Below are 18,069 nucleotides of genomic sequence, written 5' to 3' on the forward strand. Positions count from 1 at the left end.
ACGGCCGGATGAAAACGCTACATTTTCCAAATTGACAGAGTGTGTTAAAGATATAAAAGATTGGATGACGCGTAATTTTCTTTTATTAAATCCAGACAAGACAGAGGTAATACTTATCGGTTCAAAAAACCGCCCACAAAACCTTGCACAATACAACTTTAACATCATAGGATGTCCTGTTACTTTATCCTCTACAGTAAAAGGCCTGGGTGTTATACTCGATTGCAACCTGTCTTTTGAAAATCATATTTCATATGTTACAAAAACAGCCTTTTTCCACCTTAGAAACATTGCTAAGCTACGTAATATGCTATCAGTTTCTGATGCAGAAAAGTTAGTTAATGCATTCATGACCTCGAGACTGGATTACTGTAATGCTTTATTAGCTGGTTGTCCTGCATCCTCAATAAACAAGCTACAGTTAGTCCAAAATGCCGCCGCTAGAGTTCTTACGAGATCAAGAAAATATGATCATATAACACCGATTTTATCATCACTGCATTGGTTACCTATAAAGTTCCGTATTAATTACAAGGTATTGCTACTGACTTATAAAGCCCTAAACGGCTTAGCTCCAGTCTATTTAACGGATCTTCTATCGCCCTATAATCCATCGCGCTCTTTAAGATCACTAAATTCAAGGCTTTTGGTCATACCTAGGATATCCAGAACCACCAAAGGAGGGAGAGCATTTTCACATTTGGCTCCAAAACTCTGGAATAGTCTTCCTGATACTGTTCGTTGCTCAGACTCGCTCTCCCAGTTTAAAACTAGATTAAAGTCGCATCTCTTCAGCCAGGCATTCATATAATCCTACAGTTCAAACTACAATCCGGCCTCTATCCAATGCCAGAGGAGAACTGGCCCCCGACTGAGCCTGGGTTCTCCCAAGGTTTTTTTTTCTCCATTAAGGCACCTGATGGAGTTTTAGGACACCATTAGGTCACTTGATGGAGTTTTTCGGTTCCTTGCCACTGTTGCCTTTGGCTTGCTCAGTTGGGGATATTTTGGGGATATTTAATTTAATTTTATCAATCAATAAATTCCTCTTGAAACAAACTTTGTTGTATTATTTTAATTTAATACTGTGAAGCTGCTTTGATGCAATCTGTATTGTGAAAAGCGCTATACAAATAAACTTGACTTGACTTGACTAAACTACCTCTTATTATATGGAAGATTATTAGATGCATATGGGTCCACGAACATTCAAATTTTACTTCAATCATATAAAATATATTAGGCTATCCCAAAGCTCTGATCATGATCCATAAACATGCACATTTATAGGCAGCCTAAATGTGGTGTGTGGCCTACATATTTTTTTTTGCAGACACCTTCTTATCAAAGCAATGCATACATAGATCCTCCATGTAGCCAATAGAGTTTATGACAGTTACCTAAGCAGATTATTAGAATAGTTAAATTGCGCCAATTTAGAAGTGCCTATAAGAGCACTATGCAAACACTATAGCAAACAGCGCTACATGATGAATGTTTAGACAAAATACGACGTAAAAGTGGATATAACATATTTACAATGTTGTGTGAAACATTTGCACATCATTAATTTTCCGAATTAATGATCTTACTACCACGCCCGCTGAGTGCACAAGAATCGGGGGGTCGTGTACGCATCGTGATGATGACGTCCTCTCACGTTAACTCCATGGTCTCAGAGTGAACCTCCTCTACTCCCGCCTTTATTTCAATATTTTATCGGCCATTGGTCAATTTAGCTTGACCTACGCTAAAATGCATGAGAAATCTAAGACATGATTGGACTCGCGTTCAAAGAGCCACGCCCCCTTTCAGTTTGGTTGAGGGGAAGGGGAATCTTTTCTCCCAAAGCGGATATAGCTTTCGCGGAGTAGCTGATTGGTACCGTTCTTCAAGGTGGGAAACATTTCTTATCTTTTTTTGTTGCCTTGTCGTACATTATTCCTTACTCCAGTTATATAACGAATTTGATCATGTTTGACCTAAGCGTTTGCAGCCAGGCGTTATTTTGTAAAACTCAGACAAGCCCTGTCAGACAAGACGAGTGCAGTCGTTAGCTGTCACAAGCTAACCAAATCAATTACACGCGCTATCAGGTGAACTGGGCTTTATTAAAAGCCAATGCAAATATTTGATATGTATTGACATTACTTATGTTGAACGATGTTTAAAATATCTTCGCGAACAGCGGGGCAGGTTTGCTGGAAGTGACACGAAATCGTGGCGCTCGTCGTGGTCCATTAGTAGTAACGTTCGGTTAGTTAGCCATCGGCTGGTTAATGGACAGTATTAGATTAGATAAGCGTGAGTAACCAGAACAGGCGAAATTTATTTAAATATTAAACCTCTATATGCTATTTATTTTGTGAATTAAATAAAGAGGTTAACAGGACAGTTTTCCTCTAATCCTCTTCATGTGATTTAAATTGACATGTTAAAGATATAAAATATGTATCGTGTATAGCATAACACGTCTTTGTGTGAAATATTTTAAAATACGTTATTTGCACATCTAAACAAATCGCTATGTCCGTTTCTGAACATGTGATTGATTAAAACTGTCATATTTTATCCTCAGGTGCTCCTGGATCACTTCACCCTAACTGCTTCGGCCAGCCAGCTTCTCCTTTCCCCCTTTACACACTGTTTTTCTCTCCCTTCCCACTTTGCCGGACTCATTTCCCGGAGTTTAAACGGTGCGATTAAATCATGGATAAGACGGAGCTGATTCAGAAAGCCAAGCTGGCGGAGCAGGCGGAGCGCTATGATGACATGGCGGCGTGCATGAAGCAGGTGACGGAGCAGGGAGCCGAGCTCACCAACGAGGAGAGGAACCTGCTCTCCGTCGCCTACAAGAACGTCGTCGGGGCCCGGAGGTCGGCCTGGAGGGTTATCTCCAGTATTGAACAGAAAACCGAGGGCAACGACAAGAAGCTTCAGATGGTGAAGGAGTACAGGGAGAAGGTGGAGGGCGAATTACGCGACATTTGCAACGAGGTGTTGGTAAGGCTGTGCTCTTTAATGCTTGTATACTATACTGAATGTACTCCATATTGGCTATGTCCTAACTACTGAATCTCTATGATAGGTAAATATAACGGCTATACTGTAGTCACAATATCTGAACTATACTACTCAATACTGACTCTGTATTGACTAGATCTATACTGGCTCAATATGTATTTAATTCATACTGCCTCTATATTTGCTAATCTGTCTATATATGAAATGCTGTATACACTCAATGCTGACTAAATGCTAAGTATACTAAATTTTGACACTGATAAAAGTGACTTTACACTTAAAGTCACCATGAAATCAAAATTTGTATTTCTTATTTTTTTTAATGGAATATTGCAGTATTTATTATGAATTATTTATCTGCGCACATCATTTTCTAATAAGTGAATTAACTTCCAATGACATCTCTTCTCTGATGACGTTTTTCGGAGCGAGGGTGGGACAACCTGTCACTTGCATAATGAGATTCGCAGCAATAGCAAATGACAACGATCCAATCAATTTATGAAGGGCACAATCAAGTCCTGCCCTACATTTTTCATATTTGAGCTTCATTTGAGAAAATCACAATAAGGAAGAAAAGACTATTGTATCGGTTTCATGCCGACTTTAAAGTTGGTTTAAAGCAAGTTTAAAAGTTAGTTTTAAGCAGGTTGCTGGAAGAAAAAGGTTATTGTCCCTCCCTCCCTCCCTCGTGCCAGCAAACGCGTCATCAAAGAAGAGAAGAGCTGTCATTGCAAGATCATATGAATTGCATGGATAATAAATACTGCAATATTCCATAAAATACAAGAACAGTAAATTATGATTTCATTGTATTATTTTATATGCTATTTTTAATGATTTTTTTGGTTTTTATATTTATTTATTTTTGCTATGCATCAGTATTACATATGGACCATCATTATATATGGATATGCATATGGAGCCTTTAAGGTTTAGTGATGATATGGAACTGGTTTTGAGCACCAGCAGGGATCTGTCACTGTTAGCAGTGTCATCGCTGGCAGTACATGACAGACAAGTATTGAACCCAGTGGTTATGTACCCCCCAACCTCATTGAATTAAGAAGAATCGAATTCATCTTGAAAGGAGTGCTGTGTTTGAGCCATGGGACATTTTGAGGCGAAAACAGCTGCATACAGTGTTCCAGTGTATAGCTTGGCACCTCATCACAGTGCTCTTGTTGTAAGAGGCTCTCATGGAACTATTAGAGAATTGATTCCTCTGAACAGTGGTGCAGAGAGCAAGAACCAAGCCTTTAGCTTCTCACAATCGATATGTAGGCTATTGCAGGCAGAAGTACAGCATCTTTCTTCCTCCTCTCCCACAGGGTTTGACAGGGAGGTTCTGTGTCATCACTATTGGATTCCCACTGTCACTCCCCTGGTAGCCCAGTCATCTAATCAAACTTGTTGAAATTCTGCTGCAGCACAGACAAGGCCATTCATGTCATGTGATGACATTGACAGACCGACAGATCATTTAAAGAGAGAGTTCACCTTAAAATAATTTTGTTTTCATTTGTGCACCCTCATGTTATTCTGAACCTTTTCTGACTTTTTTTCTTCCTCTGTGGAACACAATTATTATTATTTTTTTCATCCATACATTGAAAGTCAATGGGATCCAGTGTTGTTTCATACCAAAGTAGCTTCTTTTGTTTTCCACAGAATAAAGTCAGTCATGTATATGTAGAATGACATAAGTGAGAAAATATTTTATGGTGACCAAACTCTTTAAAATGCTTTGTCATTTTGAGAAATTTTTGCATTTCCTTACTTTCGAGACATGAGTATAGATTTCTTGAGAAAACCTTAAGATTCCAATGCAATAATTAATGGGTTATTGTTCATTAAATCAGGTGACCAGATCACAAGAGTGAAAGTGTTGTCTTTTATATTGTGAGAGCGCAGAATTTAAAAAAGAAAGAACCTGCAAACAGAGCATTTGACAAGACCAAAAAGATCAGAAGTTCTTGTTCATTAGAAATACCAAGTGTTACACTAATTTACTGACGGATAAACAGGATTGGGGTAGGGCATGATTGAAAATGTTCAACCCAGGCCATCATAGTAGTGGATAATGATAATTTTGTTGTGCAACCTCTGACTTTTTGACTTAAACTCAAGCTGGGCTGTATATTATAAAGGTTCGTCTGTTAAACCAGCTTGAAAGGAGCAAATAATTCAGCAGCTTTTTCTTGATCATGAGAGTTTTGCTGATGGGCCTCCAGCTTACATTTTCTTCATCTTTCTCTCGCAGGTCTTTTGCAGTTGTCACATGCTGCAGATAGAAAAATAGTTGTGGTTAGAAACAAATGACCTCAGCTGCTAAAAGTAGCCGTTAAGACAGTTTCCGTGGCGATGCATTGCCTTGCAGTTGACTGTTGTAGTGTGCTCGGTTTTTTAATAGCGCGGTTCATTTCAGGATTGTGTCTTGCTAATCCGTCTGCGTGGAGGGGCATCCGTAACATGAGGGCGCTCATCCTGTAATGGGTGAGCGATTGTGTGTATGCATAGTACTGTAGGCTATATGGCGCACAGTCTGGCAGGAAATGGACGTGCACATCATCATGTCAGCCACTGTTTTCTCTGAATCTCTTTATGCTGAAGAGAACGGGAGGAAGGGCATTAAAAGAGCTGGTTTCCTGTCAAACAGAGAAAGGAGAGTGCGTGAAGACAGGAAGGTCAGGGGCCGCTGACACACAGGGAGGTAAAGGGCATGACTCATTGTCTAAAGGGTTGCTATTGTGGGGTCAAGGATTGGCTGTTTAGCATGGCCCAGTTTGCCCCTGCTGGTAGATTCTGTAACTACACCATGTGACTGCAAATGGGTCTTTGTCCATTGTTTGCAATTCAAAAGTAGCTAGTATGTACATTTACATTTAGTCATTTAGCAGACGCCTTTGTCCAAAGCGACTTACAAATTAGGACAAAGTTCAGCGAGTCATCATAAAGAGGCAAAAGCAACAACAACGCAAGAAGTGCTCAAAATACGAAGTTCAGGTATTTTTCAGAGTAGCATAAGCCTGATAAGTGATGTTTCAAAGGGAAAGGACATTTTTTTTCTATTTTTTTTTCTATAAGGTTAATACATAATAGTATGTATGTAAATCACTGTTTTTTTAAAGTTTTTTTACTATTAATAATAATGAAATAATGCTAAATAAATTATAATTACTAGATAAACTTAAACGAAAATGAGAAATACTGTCTAGCAACTAGCTGAGATAAAATGAGTTTAAATACTACTGCAGTTACTAAAACTCAAATGTAAATTTTACAAAAATGAAAGCAATATAAAAATATTAAATAATTAAATTGAATTAAATCATGCTATATATATATATATATATATATATATATATATATTTTTTTTTATATAGAGGGTATGCATTGACAAATTTCCCACCAGAACATGCCCCCTCAGCTGGATTTAGGGGCACAACATCCTGCAACATGACTGGATTTAATAGGAGAAACTGCAAAATCAAGAGTAAAACAAACAATTATCTTCTTAAATTAAAGGCAATTGGACTCAAGTGTTCTTTACGACTTACAAAAGAACCAGTGGTCCATGGATTTCAATGATGGGGAAAAGCATAAAGCAAACCCTGTTAACGCTTTTATCTACTACAATACTATAAATACAATTTAGGTAGATCTAAATCCGGATGAGCACATATATCATTGATATATTGTCATACCGCCCAGCGCTAAAACTTGTTAAAGCACTAAGGCATTATAGAGACAACATTATGACATTCTGTAAAGCTGCTCGGAAACTGTGTATTGCAAAGCGCTAATTAAATTTGACTTGACTTGACAGATGGGATAAAAGTGATGAGGACATCAATGGATTTTCAGGTTGTTTCAGTATGTTTTGTTGAAACTTTAAAAAGATATCTGGATAACTCAACTGTTACCATCAGGCAGATGATACAGAGTTTTGCTTTGTAAGGACATTACCTAACCATCCACCTCTGTAGAACACAAGGCTCATCGTAATGGATGGTTTTTAATAAATCACAAAGCTCTTTCCCATTTTAGATGCGATTTTGTGTTTTTCGCGTCCTTCAAGCTGCACACCAACGCTGCCGCTCAGCATATAACACTTCAGGGTGTGAACGTAGTGATTCCCACCTACTGTGACGTCATGTTAGCCTTGAAATCTAGACGCACCCTAGCGGCAGAACAAATTTATTTTGCAGCCAGGGTAGTCTAGCAACTCTCCGCTGACTTTTGAGCTGGAAAAACCAAACTCTAGTCAGGCCAATCAAATCAGGTGGGCGGGCTTAACATAATGACGACAGAGTTGTGGCGGTTCCGTGTGAATTCCCTGCTACTTGAAAACAAAGAAGAGTTGCTGCTGCTGGCGAACGGCGGTCTTTCGAATCGGCTCTGGAGGACTTGGAGTTAAGCTTTTCTTTGAGAAAAGAACAAAAAACGGCACTTAAGTCATTCTTAAAAAAGGAAGATGTGTTCGTAGTTTGGCAGACCAGATACGGCAAAAGTTTAATCTATCAACTAGCTCTGCTGGTGGGAAAACGCTCTGGTTGGTTGTAGCGCTGTCCTAATGCGTGCAAAGGGAATTTGAAAGACAACCGTTTATCCCGCCCCTCGGATTGAGCCGTGCCAATGGTGAGTTGCCAGACCTAAAATCTTGATGTAGGGCTTGCCAGGCTAACGTCATGTGCATACCAAAACTAAGTTACTAAAACGTAAACTGAAATTAAAATAAAAACTGAAAATACAAAAATTAACTACTATAATAGTACACAAGTAACGCTAAAATAAATCTCTCAAACAACTTTTAAATCAAAACAGAGGGACTGATTTCTATTTCAGTGTGTTTTAATGTGAATGGTGTGGCTTGAACGCTGCTTGTTCAAGCAATACAAATAACAAGCCATGACCTTTCACCATTTTGCCCTTGAAGAAGGCACTCAACCTCCAGGGGAAATGACTACCTGTTTGTTTCCTGTTTTGCTGTAATGCAACTTAGTCTTATCATCTGTCTAACTGTCACGCTAGTTTCATCAGCAGATTTCCACAGATTGCTCATAAAGATGCATCAGATCTCTTCATGTAAAATGTCTCTGACTGTCGCTACACTTTGCAAGGAACTCGTGATCAGTTCTTTTTCATTCTTCAGCTGGTCTGAAGTGTTCATGCCATGGCTGCATAAATTCACTGCTCTAATCAAATCCTGTTCCAGTTCCTTTTCTTAAGGTGGTACCAGCTGGATTACTGGATGGTAAACAGGAAAGTGATCCCTGGCTTCATTGACATTAGATATGTGCTGATCGTCTGTTAGACTTATGAATGTGTTCAGTGGGGGTAAAATGTCACGCTTGCTTAACGGACATTTGGCCTTTTAATTTTATTTGCTGTTAACAGCTGGCAGTAAACACTGACGTTTAAACAACTTTAACTTGCATTAGGAGATTGAAAATGCATTCATTTTTTGTTTTATCCTTCCTAATATTACATAGTTTTTTGAGGGTTCCTGTAGGACTGTCCCATTGATATCTGATTGCTGGAATGAACTGATGGCATATCTGAATGTGGTAGTTTGCATAAAATAGACTTCTGTTCAAAAGTGGGTTTTTTGTTGTTGTTTATTTTGAAAGAAATGTATACTTTTATTCAGCAAGGACACATTAAATTGATCAAAAGAGCCAGTAAAAACATTTATGTTCTTTTGAACTTTCTGTTTTTCAAAGAATCCTGGAAAAATGTATCACAGTTTCTACAAATCTTTTAAGCAGCACAACTGTTTTCAACATTGATAATTAGAAGGAATGTGTTTTGAGCAACAAATCAGCATATTAGAATAATTTCTAAAGGGTTCATGTTACACTGAAGACTAGAATAATGGCTGCTGAAAATTCTGCTTTGTCATCGCAGGTATTATATTAATAGAAAATCTAAGCTTTACCTCAATCAGGTCATAGTAGCATACGGTAGTTTCTAAATGTGTTTTTGGTTTATGCAAGATTTGCCTATATGTGGTTTCACTTTGGGTAACACCCAAAGTTACCTTTATTCCCTCAACAGTGAGTTACTCTTCTGGGCTCATATTTAGACACTTTATACTTGGTAGGAAGTAGGAACACTCTAATAATTTTTTTAATTATGATTGGCCGACACAAACCCGATCATTCAAGCTTTATAAAAGTAATATTTAATATATCTTATCTTAACTTTTGGACCATTCTTTTGACCATTTCTTTTGCCATATTTCTAACATGCAGTCAAACTTGACACTCAACAAACCCAGCCAGTTCTGATATTTCATGTGTTCTAGCTTAAGCACACCTGATGCAACTAATGAAGCTCTTGATTAGTTGCATCAGGTGTGCTTGAGACAACACCTGTTTTACAGATTTGTGCTGTTTTGAGGGAGTCTATTCAGGGGGTTGAATAGAGACTGCAGAAGTCAAAAAGTGGCATTTTCAGTTGAATTTGGGGAAACCATTTGAAACATTTGAGTTGAGCGGTGTGGTCATGAGCGGGGCTCTACAGTGCATGTAGAACAGTTGTTGCAATTACAATTACTGCATGCGACTGTGAAAAAGTATTTAGGAGCACCAGTGCGACTGACCTGATCAGGCCCAGTTCTAGTTGAAAGTAATAGCAGCATATTGGCCAAACAGATTCTGCAAACGCACCAGTGTGCATTTGTGTTTGCACTCTGGAGAGCGGGTAGCCTAGAAATCTAGACGCACCCTAGCGGCAGCAAAACTTATTTTGCAGCCAGGGCAGTCTAGCAACTCTCTGTTGACTATCGAGCTGGAAAAAACAAAATTAGGTCAGGCCAATCACATCGTGTATAGAGTAGGTGGTGTGGGCTTAACATAATGATGATAGAGTTGCGACGGTTCCCTGTTACTTGAAAACAAAGAATGGCGGCTGCTGCTGGCGAACTTTTTTTCGAAACGGCTTTGGCCGCGACTCTAGAGGACTTGGAGTTACATTTATCTTTGAGAAAAGAGCAAAGAACGGCACTTAAGTCATTCTTAAAGTAAGATGTGTTCGTAGTTTTGCCCATAGATATCATATGATAAAGGCTAGATGTCTTACGGCGGAGTCACTTCCGGCATCGCCGGCGGCCATCTTACCACAGGGAAGCTGTGAATCAAGGTGAGTGATCAGCAAGCACACAAATCCACGGTTTGGTTTCTTACAAACGTTATTAACGTGGCTATAATTCTTTCATATGGAAGTCCGTTGTTATAATTATTCAAATGTATGCAGTGTCATAGCTACATCTCTGACGTTTATAACAAACCAAACCGTTTGAAAATCGGTAGAAAATGTAGCAAGTTATGGTTATTTAAAAGTACATGCACCATGTTACGAGTCAGCACCCTGTGGTAAGATGGCCGCCGTGTGTGGACGTCGACCTCCATTGGCCAGCAGCGCGGACGAGACATCTAGCCTTCATTATATGATATCTATGGTTTTGCCGGCCAGATATGGCAAAACTTGAATCTATCAACTAACGTTAGCTCCGCTGTTGGGAAAACGCTCTGGTTGGTTGAAGCGCTGTCCTATTGCGTGCAGAGGGAATTTAAAAGACAGCCGTTTATCCCGCCCCTCGGATTGAGCCGTGTCAATGGTGAGTTGCCAGACCTAACATCTTGATGTAGTTCTGGCTTGCCAGGCTAGAGAGCGGGATGAGAGAACGTGTTTTTGCAGCGTAGAGCAATGTAGCCAATCACAGACATAGGCTATCTGTTGACATCTTGAGACACAATGGCCAATCAGAGGCGTTTAAGTTAAAACCCACTCACGGCTCAAAACGCTGGGGTTTGTTCAGTCCTGAGTTATGCAAGCTTGCCAATCTTTATCATAACCAAGCACAGACACGATGTAAATTAGAGATTCATTGTGCAATGTAGACTATTTCATTGATTATAAGGGACGTTTGTGAGATCGCGATGAACTGAGACGAGTGACATGTTTTTAATGATTATAAGGGAGTTTGCAAATGTTATATTGATTTTATACAACAATTCAATAAACATGAAGTTTATATTAAGTGACTTACATTTTAGGAACAGTATTTTGCTCTATTTCGTCAACGAAAATGGAACCGCTGTGCATCTCCGAGCAAACACGGGTGTTTCACTTATGAAGGAATCTGTTTTCAAACGAATCTAGTGAGTCAATGATTCAATGACCCATTCATAACACCAGTTTGCTTGCTCTGTTCCTGAATGAATCAGCCGTTTGAACGAATCGATTGAATGAATGATTCTGTCACGAAGACGGTGACTCTCTGCCCCCTACTGATGGTTTTAGTTTCATTTTTAAAGTATAATTTCAGTTATTTAAATAATTTAATATTATTATATTCAAAACCTTCTATTTAAAACACTAATCTCATAACATTGTAATTATGAATTGAAATGCATTCATACCACTTCTGAGCCTTTGTTCTTCAATGCCACCTCTGCAGTGCAAAGATGAATTTTGTTGATACCGATTTAATTTGTTTGGTAACTTATTCTTCCTCATTGCGTCTTATTATTCTAGCTCAATCTATGAATATAAATGTATACATTTGACATTAAAAAGGACACATTTAATAAAGTTAGAAAAAATGCCTTTACAAAGGCTAAAAAATTGCCCCGGCAAGTCATTTTAAGGAGTCAAATATCGCCTCATAATGGGAAGTTTAATTTCTGTCATTGGTCAAGGTGCTCCTAAATTTTTTACTGTGCTCCTAAAAAGAAATGTAAGCGTAGAGCCGTGACGAGGGGTGTGTGTTGCAGTGCTCAGGCGTGCTGTTAAATCAGGCATCAGGAAGCACATGTGATGTGACTGCTGCTCTGACTGTGCAACCATAGGGTCATGTGGGGCCAGAGTGTCATGACTGCACTCTTTAGACTAAATGCACTGTCAGTCTTTTACTTTTTCATTTCTCCATTTGTTCCATTTTTCTGTTTCTTCTCTTTTTAGTTTCCTTTTTTTCTTTATCATCTTTTTAACATTGAGGACATGTACAGTTGGCTCAACAGATCTAAAATGACAGGCTGAGCAGTGAGGGCTGGGCTGTCACACAGGAAGTCTGCACCATTCTGTGCACCATTCAGTTGTGTTGTGTGTATGTGTGTTTGCATTGTTCGTCTAACAGCCCCACTGAACCACCAACACCTAAAATGTGGTAAACTGGGGACGATGCAGAATGTCAGTGTATTTGCCTCTAACTGGAGTGGAGAAGAATTTGGGTTATGAAAAACAACAGACTTTGTGCATACTTTTGCAATGGATATTTTGCATTTATAATCCCATAAAACTGCAGCTATTTTCACCTTCATTTAGTTATTTGCATCAGTTGTAACTGTTCTGTTTAAAGTAGATAAAACAAGCTCTCTATCTGTCTTTCCTTACACATGGTCTCTCTCTCTCTCCCCCACCCTCAGGGACTGCTGAGCAAATATTTGATCGAGAACTCAACAAATCCTGAGAGCAAAGTCTTCTATTTAAAGATGAAGGGTGACTACTTCAGATATCTTGCAGAGGTTGCCTCTGGAGATGACAGGAAGGGTAAGTGTCTTAATGCATTTCTGCTATAAGGGGAGGGAGTATATGCCTGTTATTTTCTCAATAATGCATTTAGGACCTGGTAGAACTCCAGGATTCCGGATGAATTCTTTAAAATAAAGATCACAATTCTCTCACGGTTCTGAATGGACAACTAAACAAAATAATGTCATTAGATTTTTTATGACAAAATGTTAATTGCTGCAGTCTATTTAAAAATATTGTATTAATTTGAAATTATTTTATTTTTTTTAATTGCTTTGCATTTGTTTCCAAGCATCTATTTCACCATCTTGATCTTTAATCAGTTTTTTTTTTTACTCAATTTATGTTCTCTGGTTTTGTATGTTAAGTTCAATGACTCGCTCATAAAGACTTCACTTGTTTCATTACAGCATTTTTGAGTGAATCTCTTGCATGAATGATTCAATGACAAATGTATTTTTAACAGTCACTTGTCATCACCTACTGGTGTAATGATGCAATTGATACAATCTTTATTTGAAGCGTTACTTTCAAAAGGTGATTTACTCTATTTTGATTGTTACTGTAAACATTATTGTTTATGTCCAAACTATAAAGTTGAGACTTTAAAAAGGTTAAACTTTAAAGTCTTAAATTGCCCTTACACAAATTAAGGCCTTAAAGGGGTCATCGGATACCAGCTTGTGGAAAATGGGCATGATTCTTTAGGGTCTTCATGTAAGGTTTGTAACATACTTTGGTTAAAATTCCTCAATGGTTGTGTAAAACAACACCCTTTTTACCTCCTCAAAAACAGCTCTGTTCACAGCGACCCGTTTCGGTGCATGTCTCTTTAAATAATGAGCAGCTGCTTACCCCACCCCTCTCTTACATGGGGGGTGTCGACACAAGACACATAAAGTGCTTCCTTGGTGGACTGTATACAAATGGCTGAGGGCGGAAATATGCTAATACGGTACAGTCCGTCAGTGGTTGTGGGCGGAGCATAAGCAATATGACATCATATTGACACAATATGACACATTCTATAGCAATGGCTTTAAAGGGTTAGTTCACCTAAAAATTTTAATTCTGTCATTTACTTACCCTCATAAACCCGCCAAACAAAGACTCTCGTTCATCTTCGGGACACAAATTAAGATATTTTTGAATTTCTGTCCCTCCATTGACAGTCTACACAACTACCACTTTGACGCTTCAAAAAGTTCATAAAGAGATTGTAAAATGAATCCATTATGAATTGAGCGGTTTAATGTCAATGGATGGACTGAAATCTCTCAGATTTCATTAACATTATCTTCATTTGTGTTCTGAAGATGGCTGAAAGTCTTACGGGTTTAAAACAACATGAAGGTGAGTCAATGACAGAATTTTCATGTTTTTGGTGAAATATCTGTTTAAAGCAATGATTCTCAAATAGGGGGCGGTGGCTCATTACGGCGTCTCTGCAAACTTCCAGGGGTGCCCAATAACTACAAAATCGTACTAAAACGCTAAAAAATACTAAAAATAAAGATGTACGACATTAGACTGACATCATATTTTTTAGTTTATACATCTCAGAATGGGTAGTAGGACCTTTGAATATTGTCTTGGACAAAGGGAAATAGGAGTCATAATGGTTATGAACAACTAAACTAAAGTCAACCAATGAAAGGATTTAAAGGTCCACATTCCTAGATCTTGGTTTTTAAGAAATCTCTCCTGTCCAGAACCACGGACTCATTGCCACTAGTTAGTTATTTTTTTTATTTTATAACTATTATTATATAACTATTAACTAACTATTTTTCATATATAATAATTTTTTGTCCCTACAGACACGATAACCAACTCTCAAGGCGCCTACCAGGATGCATTCGACATCAGTAAGAAGGAGATGCAGCCCACACACCCCATCCGTCTGGGACTGGCTCTCAACTTCTCTGTCTTCTTCTATGAGATCCTCAACTCTCCTGAGCAGGCCTGCGCTCTGGCCAAACAAGTAGGATTTTTAGATGACCGCACCACTCTGTTGCTCTTTACTACATTGATTTATGAGGAAAAGTTTACCTAAAAATGAAAATTCTTTTTAATGTTTTTAATGAAATTTGAGAGGTTTCTGTGGCTCCATTGAAAGTCCCAAGGGCCTGATGTATAAACGTTGCGTACGCACAAAATGGGCATAGAAATATGCGTACGCATTTTTCCACGCACATATCGGGATTTATAAAAAATAAACTTGGCGTAAATAAGTGCGCACCGTAAGGATGCTCTTGACCGTGCGTACGCACTCTTTTAGAAGAGTATGTGTTTTGGCGACACCAACTGGCCCAAATAGCAATAACTATTGAAAATGAAAAACTTCTAAATTATCCTATTACATCACCCAATAAATCAAATTGCATCAACCTGAATTATCATTATCAGCATTCTTAACCAGGTGCAAATACTTTGAATTTACACATTTTTTTAAATGAATGGGCTATAAAAAGGTATGTGCGTATATAACATATCATACCGTGAAGATTTCCTCGCTTTCAGAGTTTCCTGTGCTCTCTTTCTTCACAAAAGATTTGCCACCATCTATTTTTTCCTCAATGCCTTCATTATCTTCTGATACATTAGCCCCTTCTTTGTTTTCCTCTCGTTCCTCCTCGTCTTGTTCTTCTTCCCCACTTCCACCTGTGCTTTTAGTTTAGTTCACCGTTTAGTGAAACTGACGCAACAGTTTAAAATAAATAAAATAATGATTTAAACTATGTTTTACTTCTGATATAAACATTTAGATTAAATATGCCATTCAATTTAATGGAGTTAAACACTTAAACATGAAATCATTACTGAGAAGTTACAACATTTTTTATATTCAAATTCAATCAATAGAAATATTTGTTGTGGATGTTTTTGAACACTTTTCCTGTAGCGTGCTGTGTTTTAATGTTTTAACCACAGAGATAATTTCTTATCATGATAATACAAGATTGTCTGAGAAAATAGTTTCGTGCAAATAATGCCCAAGGCCTATCTGTTTCCATTAAAAATATAAATCAATTAAAAATACTATTCGGCCAGTGGAAAAGATGTTTTTTACACTATTTGATTTATGTATTCAAAAACAAGACAAGGATAGGCAAGTACATTATTTTTATTAATGTAATGTGTCTTGTACCGTTAAACGTTATCACGTGGATGAATAATCATATGCAAATGATATGAAGATGAGGGTATGCATGGTAAAACTAGGCGTTGAAAGCTCCATATATGGTTATTTCGGGGTGGAGACGCCTGTGCGCACAATCTTCCGCTGACTGAGATTTATAAAGTGAATTCTGCGCAGGTTCTGGCGTACGAACGGTTTTATAAGTCTGAATATTTTTTTTGCGTACGCCATTTTTGGCTTTCGGGCGCACGTACACTTTTAGTAAGGTTCCTACGCACAGTTTTATAAATGAGGCCCCAGGTATTTCAAATTGTGAAGATCCAAAAAGGTTATTAATCCGAGTCTTGTGAAAAGATACAATCACTTTATTTGATGAGCAGATTTAATTTAGGCTTTTATTTACATCTAAACCATGATCGACATGCATAGATGTGGCTCATTGCATTTGGTAAGTACAGAAGGTAAAATGTGCGAGCATGATGTGTGAGAAACAATGGTGTGTTTTAGTGTGATGTTTTTATGTAATTACTAGCCTAAATTAAATCTGTTCATCATATTAAGCGATCATATCTCTTCAAGCAACAGAAACATCTCGGGCGTCATTAACAATATTTTTGTGTTTCAAAGAGTTTTTATTTGTGGATGAACTCTTAATGGTCATTCCCCCCCCCCCCCCCCCCCCCCCCCCCCCCAACAAATCAGCTTCTAGCTTGACCAATAATATGAGTTTGGGGTTGGACTACCTGTAATATGCTTTTTAGCTGGGAATTAAAAAAAAAAAACCTTTCTTTTAGGTGGTGGAAGTTATTCACCTTTAATTAAACTCAGTGAAGGGAAAATTCCTATTGAAAATTGACCCACTACATTTTTCCACTTTCCTCAAGCTTTGAATTTCGTCAGGCATGTGGTTCACATACCAGGGGCTTGACTGTTCATTCACATACCTCAACTTATTGTGGCCTTGTGCTTGCAGGCATTTGATGAAGCCATTGCAGAGCTGGATACACTGAACGAAGACTCGTACAAAGACAGCACACTTATCATGCAGCTGCTTAGAGACAACCTCACAGTGAGTTACAGAGTCATACTGACATAAAAAATAGTCTTCTCCGAGACTGTGGAATGTAGATTTTACAAGTTATATTACAATCATTTATATTTATTGTGCAAAATATAGATATTCAGTATTCAAGCATACATTTGTCCTCTTTTTATTTTTTATCAGTTATGGACCTCTGACAACGCTGCAGATGAGGGTGAAGGAGGAGACGGAGGAGAGAACTAAACGCCCACATCTCTCCTCAGATTAAAGTGAAAGAATCCTGGATAAAGACAACTTTTTACACTTCTTCATTCCTTATTGTTTCACTTATGATTATTCTAGCCATGTTAAAGCCCATGATCATTACCAATGAGCTGTGAGTGTGGGAATTCCAATCAGTCTGTTTTTTTTTTCTCTCTCCATTTTCCACCACCTGGCTTGTGGTTGTACTGAAAGTAAATATTAAGTTAAAGTAACATCTTCATTCCTCAGTTTTGTGTTTTTGTCCTTTGGCCTTCTTTATGTGCAGTGTCTGCTGTAGAAAAGTATTAGCCTCACATAAAAACAATTGTCCTTTAATTGTGACAGCGACTAGTGTGTATATTCTGGTAAACTGAAATATTGGAAGTGTCGGTCACAAAATGCAGAGCGTTTTGCCTCAAGCATGGCTAGTTCCTGTCCTGCTATATCACCTTCCATTTGTACGTCTCTCTAGGGAAATCAACATACACTTGAATGAGATAAATGTGTTGTTGACTGTCATAGTGTTGGCTTAAAATGGGCCTGTGCTTTAGTATTGATAGCAAGAAGGCTGTTTTCTGATGTACCAAGTCAGCTAGCATTGCTCAGCCAAGTATGCACTTTTCATTGACCATTTGAATCATGTCTTCATCTTGAAGGTCACGAAACACTCCTGCCTGGTTATGGTTTTCACTTTAATGTGTGACCTTGCAATGGCTTGTGATGATAAAAAAAAACTAAAAACTAAAAAAAAAAGATATCATGCATGCCCATTTTTCAATATACACTGGAATGGGAACCAATACTGCATACATGTTCCACAGTTTGGTTAAGTACTTTTTTCATTGCAGGTTTATGCACATGTTGAGAGGATGTTTGATTTGTCAAGTGATGTCAATAGTTATTTGGACCACCGTTGTGTTTTTGCTAATCATTGACTGTAGTCCCCCAAAGCCTTGTGAAAATGTACAAGCCCTACATAACAGCTATGTAACCTGAATTAAAATGACCATTTTATAAACCATACAGTTTTGTCTTGAAATTTGTTTTATCTCAAGTCTTTCCTGGCGACTGATGATGT

General features: G+C 38.1%; 1 protein-coding gene across 1 annotated transcript; it reads left to right on the plus strand.

Annotated features, from left to right (window-relative positions):
• Window positions 1-1,753: 1,753 nt before the first annotated feature.
• On the plus strand, window positions 1,754-18,014 carry ywhaqa (tyrosine 3-monooxygenase/tryptophan 5-monooxygenase activation protein, theta polypeptide a). The gene is made up of 6 exons (XM_082148410.1): window positions 1,754-1,896; window positions 2,579-3,003; window positions 12,459-12,582; window positions 14,385-14,548; window positions 16,680-16,775; window positions 16,932-18,014. Exons 2-6 carry the CDS (start codon window positions 2,710-2,712, stop codon window positions 16,989-16,991), a joined length of 738 nt encoding a protein of 245 aa, XP_082004536.1. The 5' UTR covers window positions 1,754-1,896; window positions 2,579-2,709; the 3' UTR covers window positions 16,992-18,014.
• The last annotated feature ends 55 nt before the right edge of the window (window positions 18,015-18,069 follow it).

This window comes from Leuciscus leuciscus, assembly GCF_965113295.1.
Source record: "Leuciscus leuciscus genome assembly, chromosome: 19".
Lineage (NCBI taxonomy): Eukaryota > Metazoa > Chordata > Actinopteri > Cypriniformes > Leuciscidae > Leuciscus > Leuciscus leuciscus.

Excerpts from the sequence above, each read along its gene's own strand:
- ywhaqa (XM_082148410.1), top strand. The coding sequence starts at position 2,710 with ATGGATAAGACGGAGCTGATTCAGAAAGCCAAGCTGGCGGAGCAGGCG. Across the intron at positions 12,583-14,384 it reads CTCTGGAGATGACAGGAAGG|ACACGATAACCAACTCTCAA; the intron begins GTAAGTGTCTTA and ends TTGTCCCTACAG. Across the intron at positions 16,776-16,931 it reads TGCTTAGAGACAACCTCACA|TTATGGACCTCTGACAACGC; the intron begins GTGAGTTACAGA and ends ATTTTTTATCAG.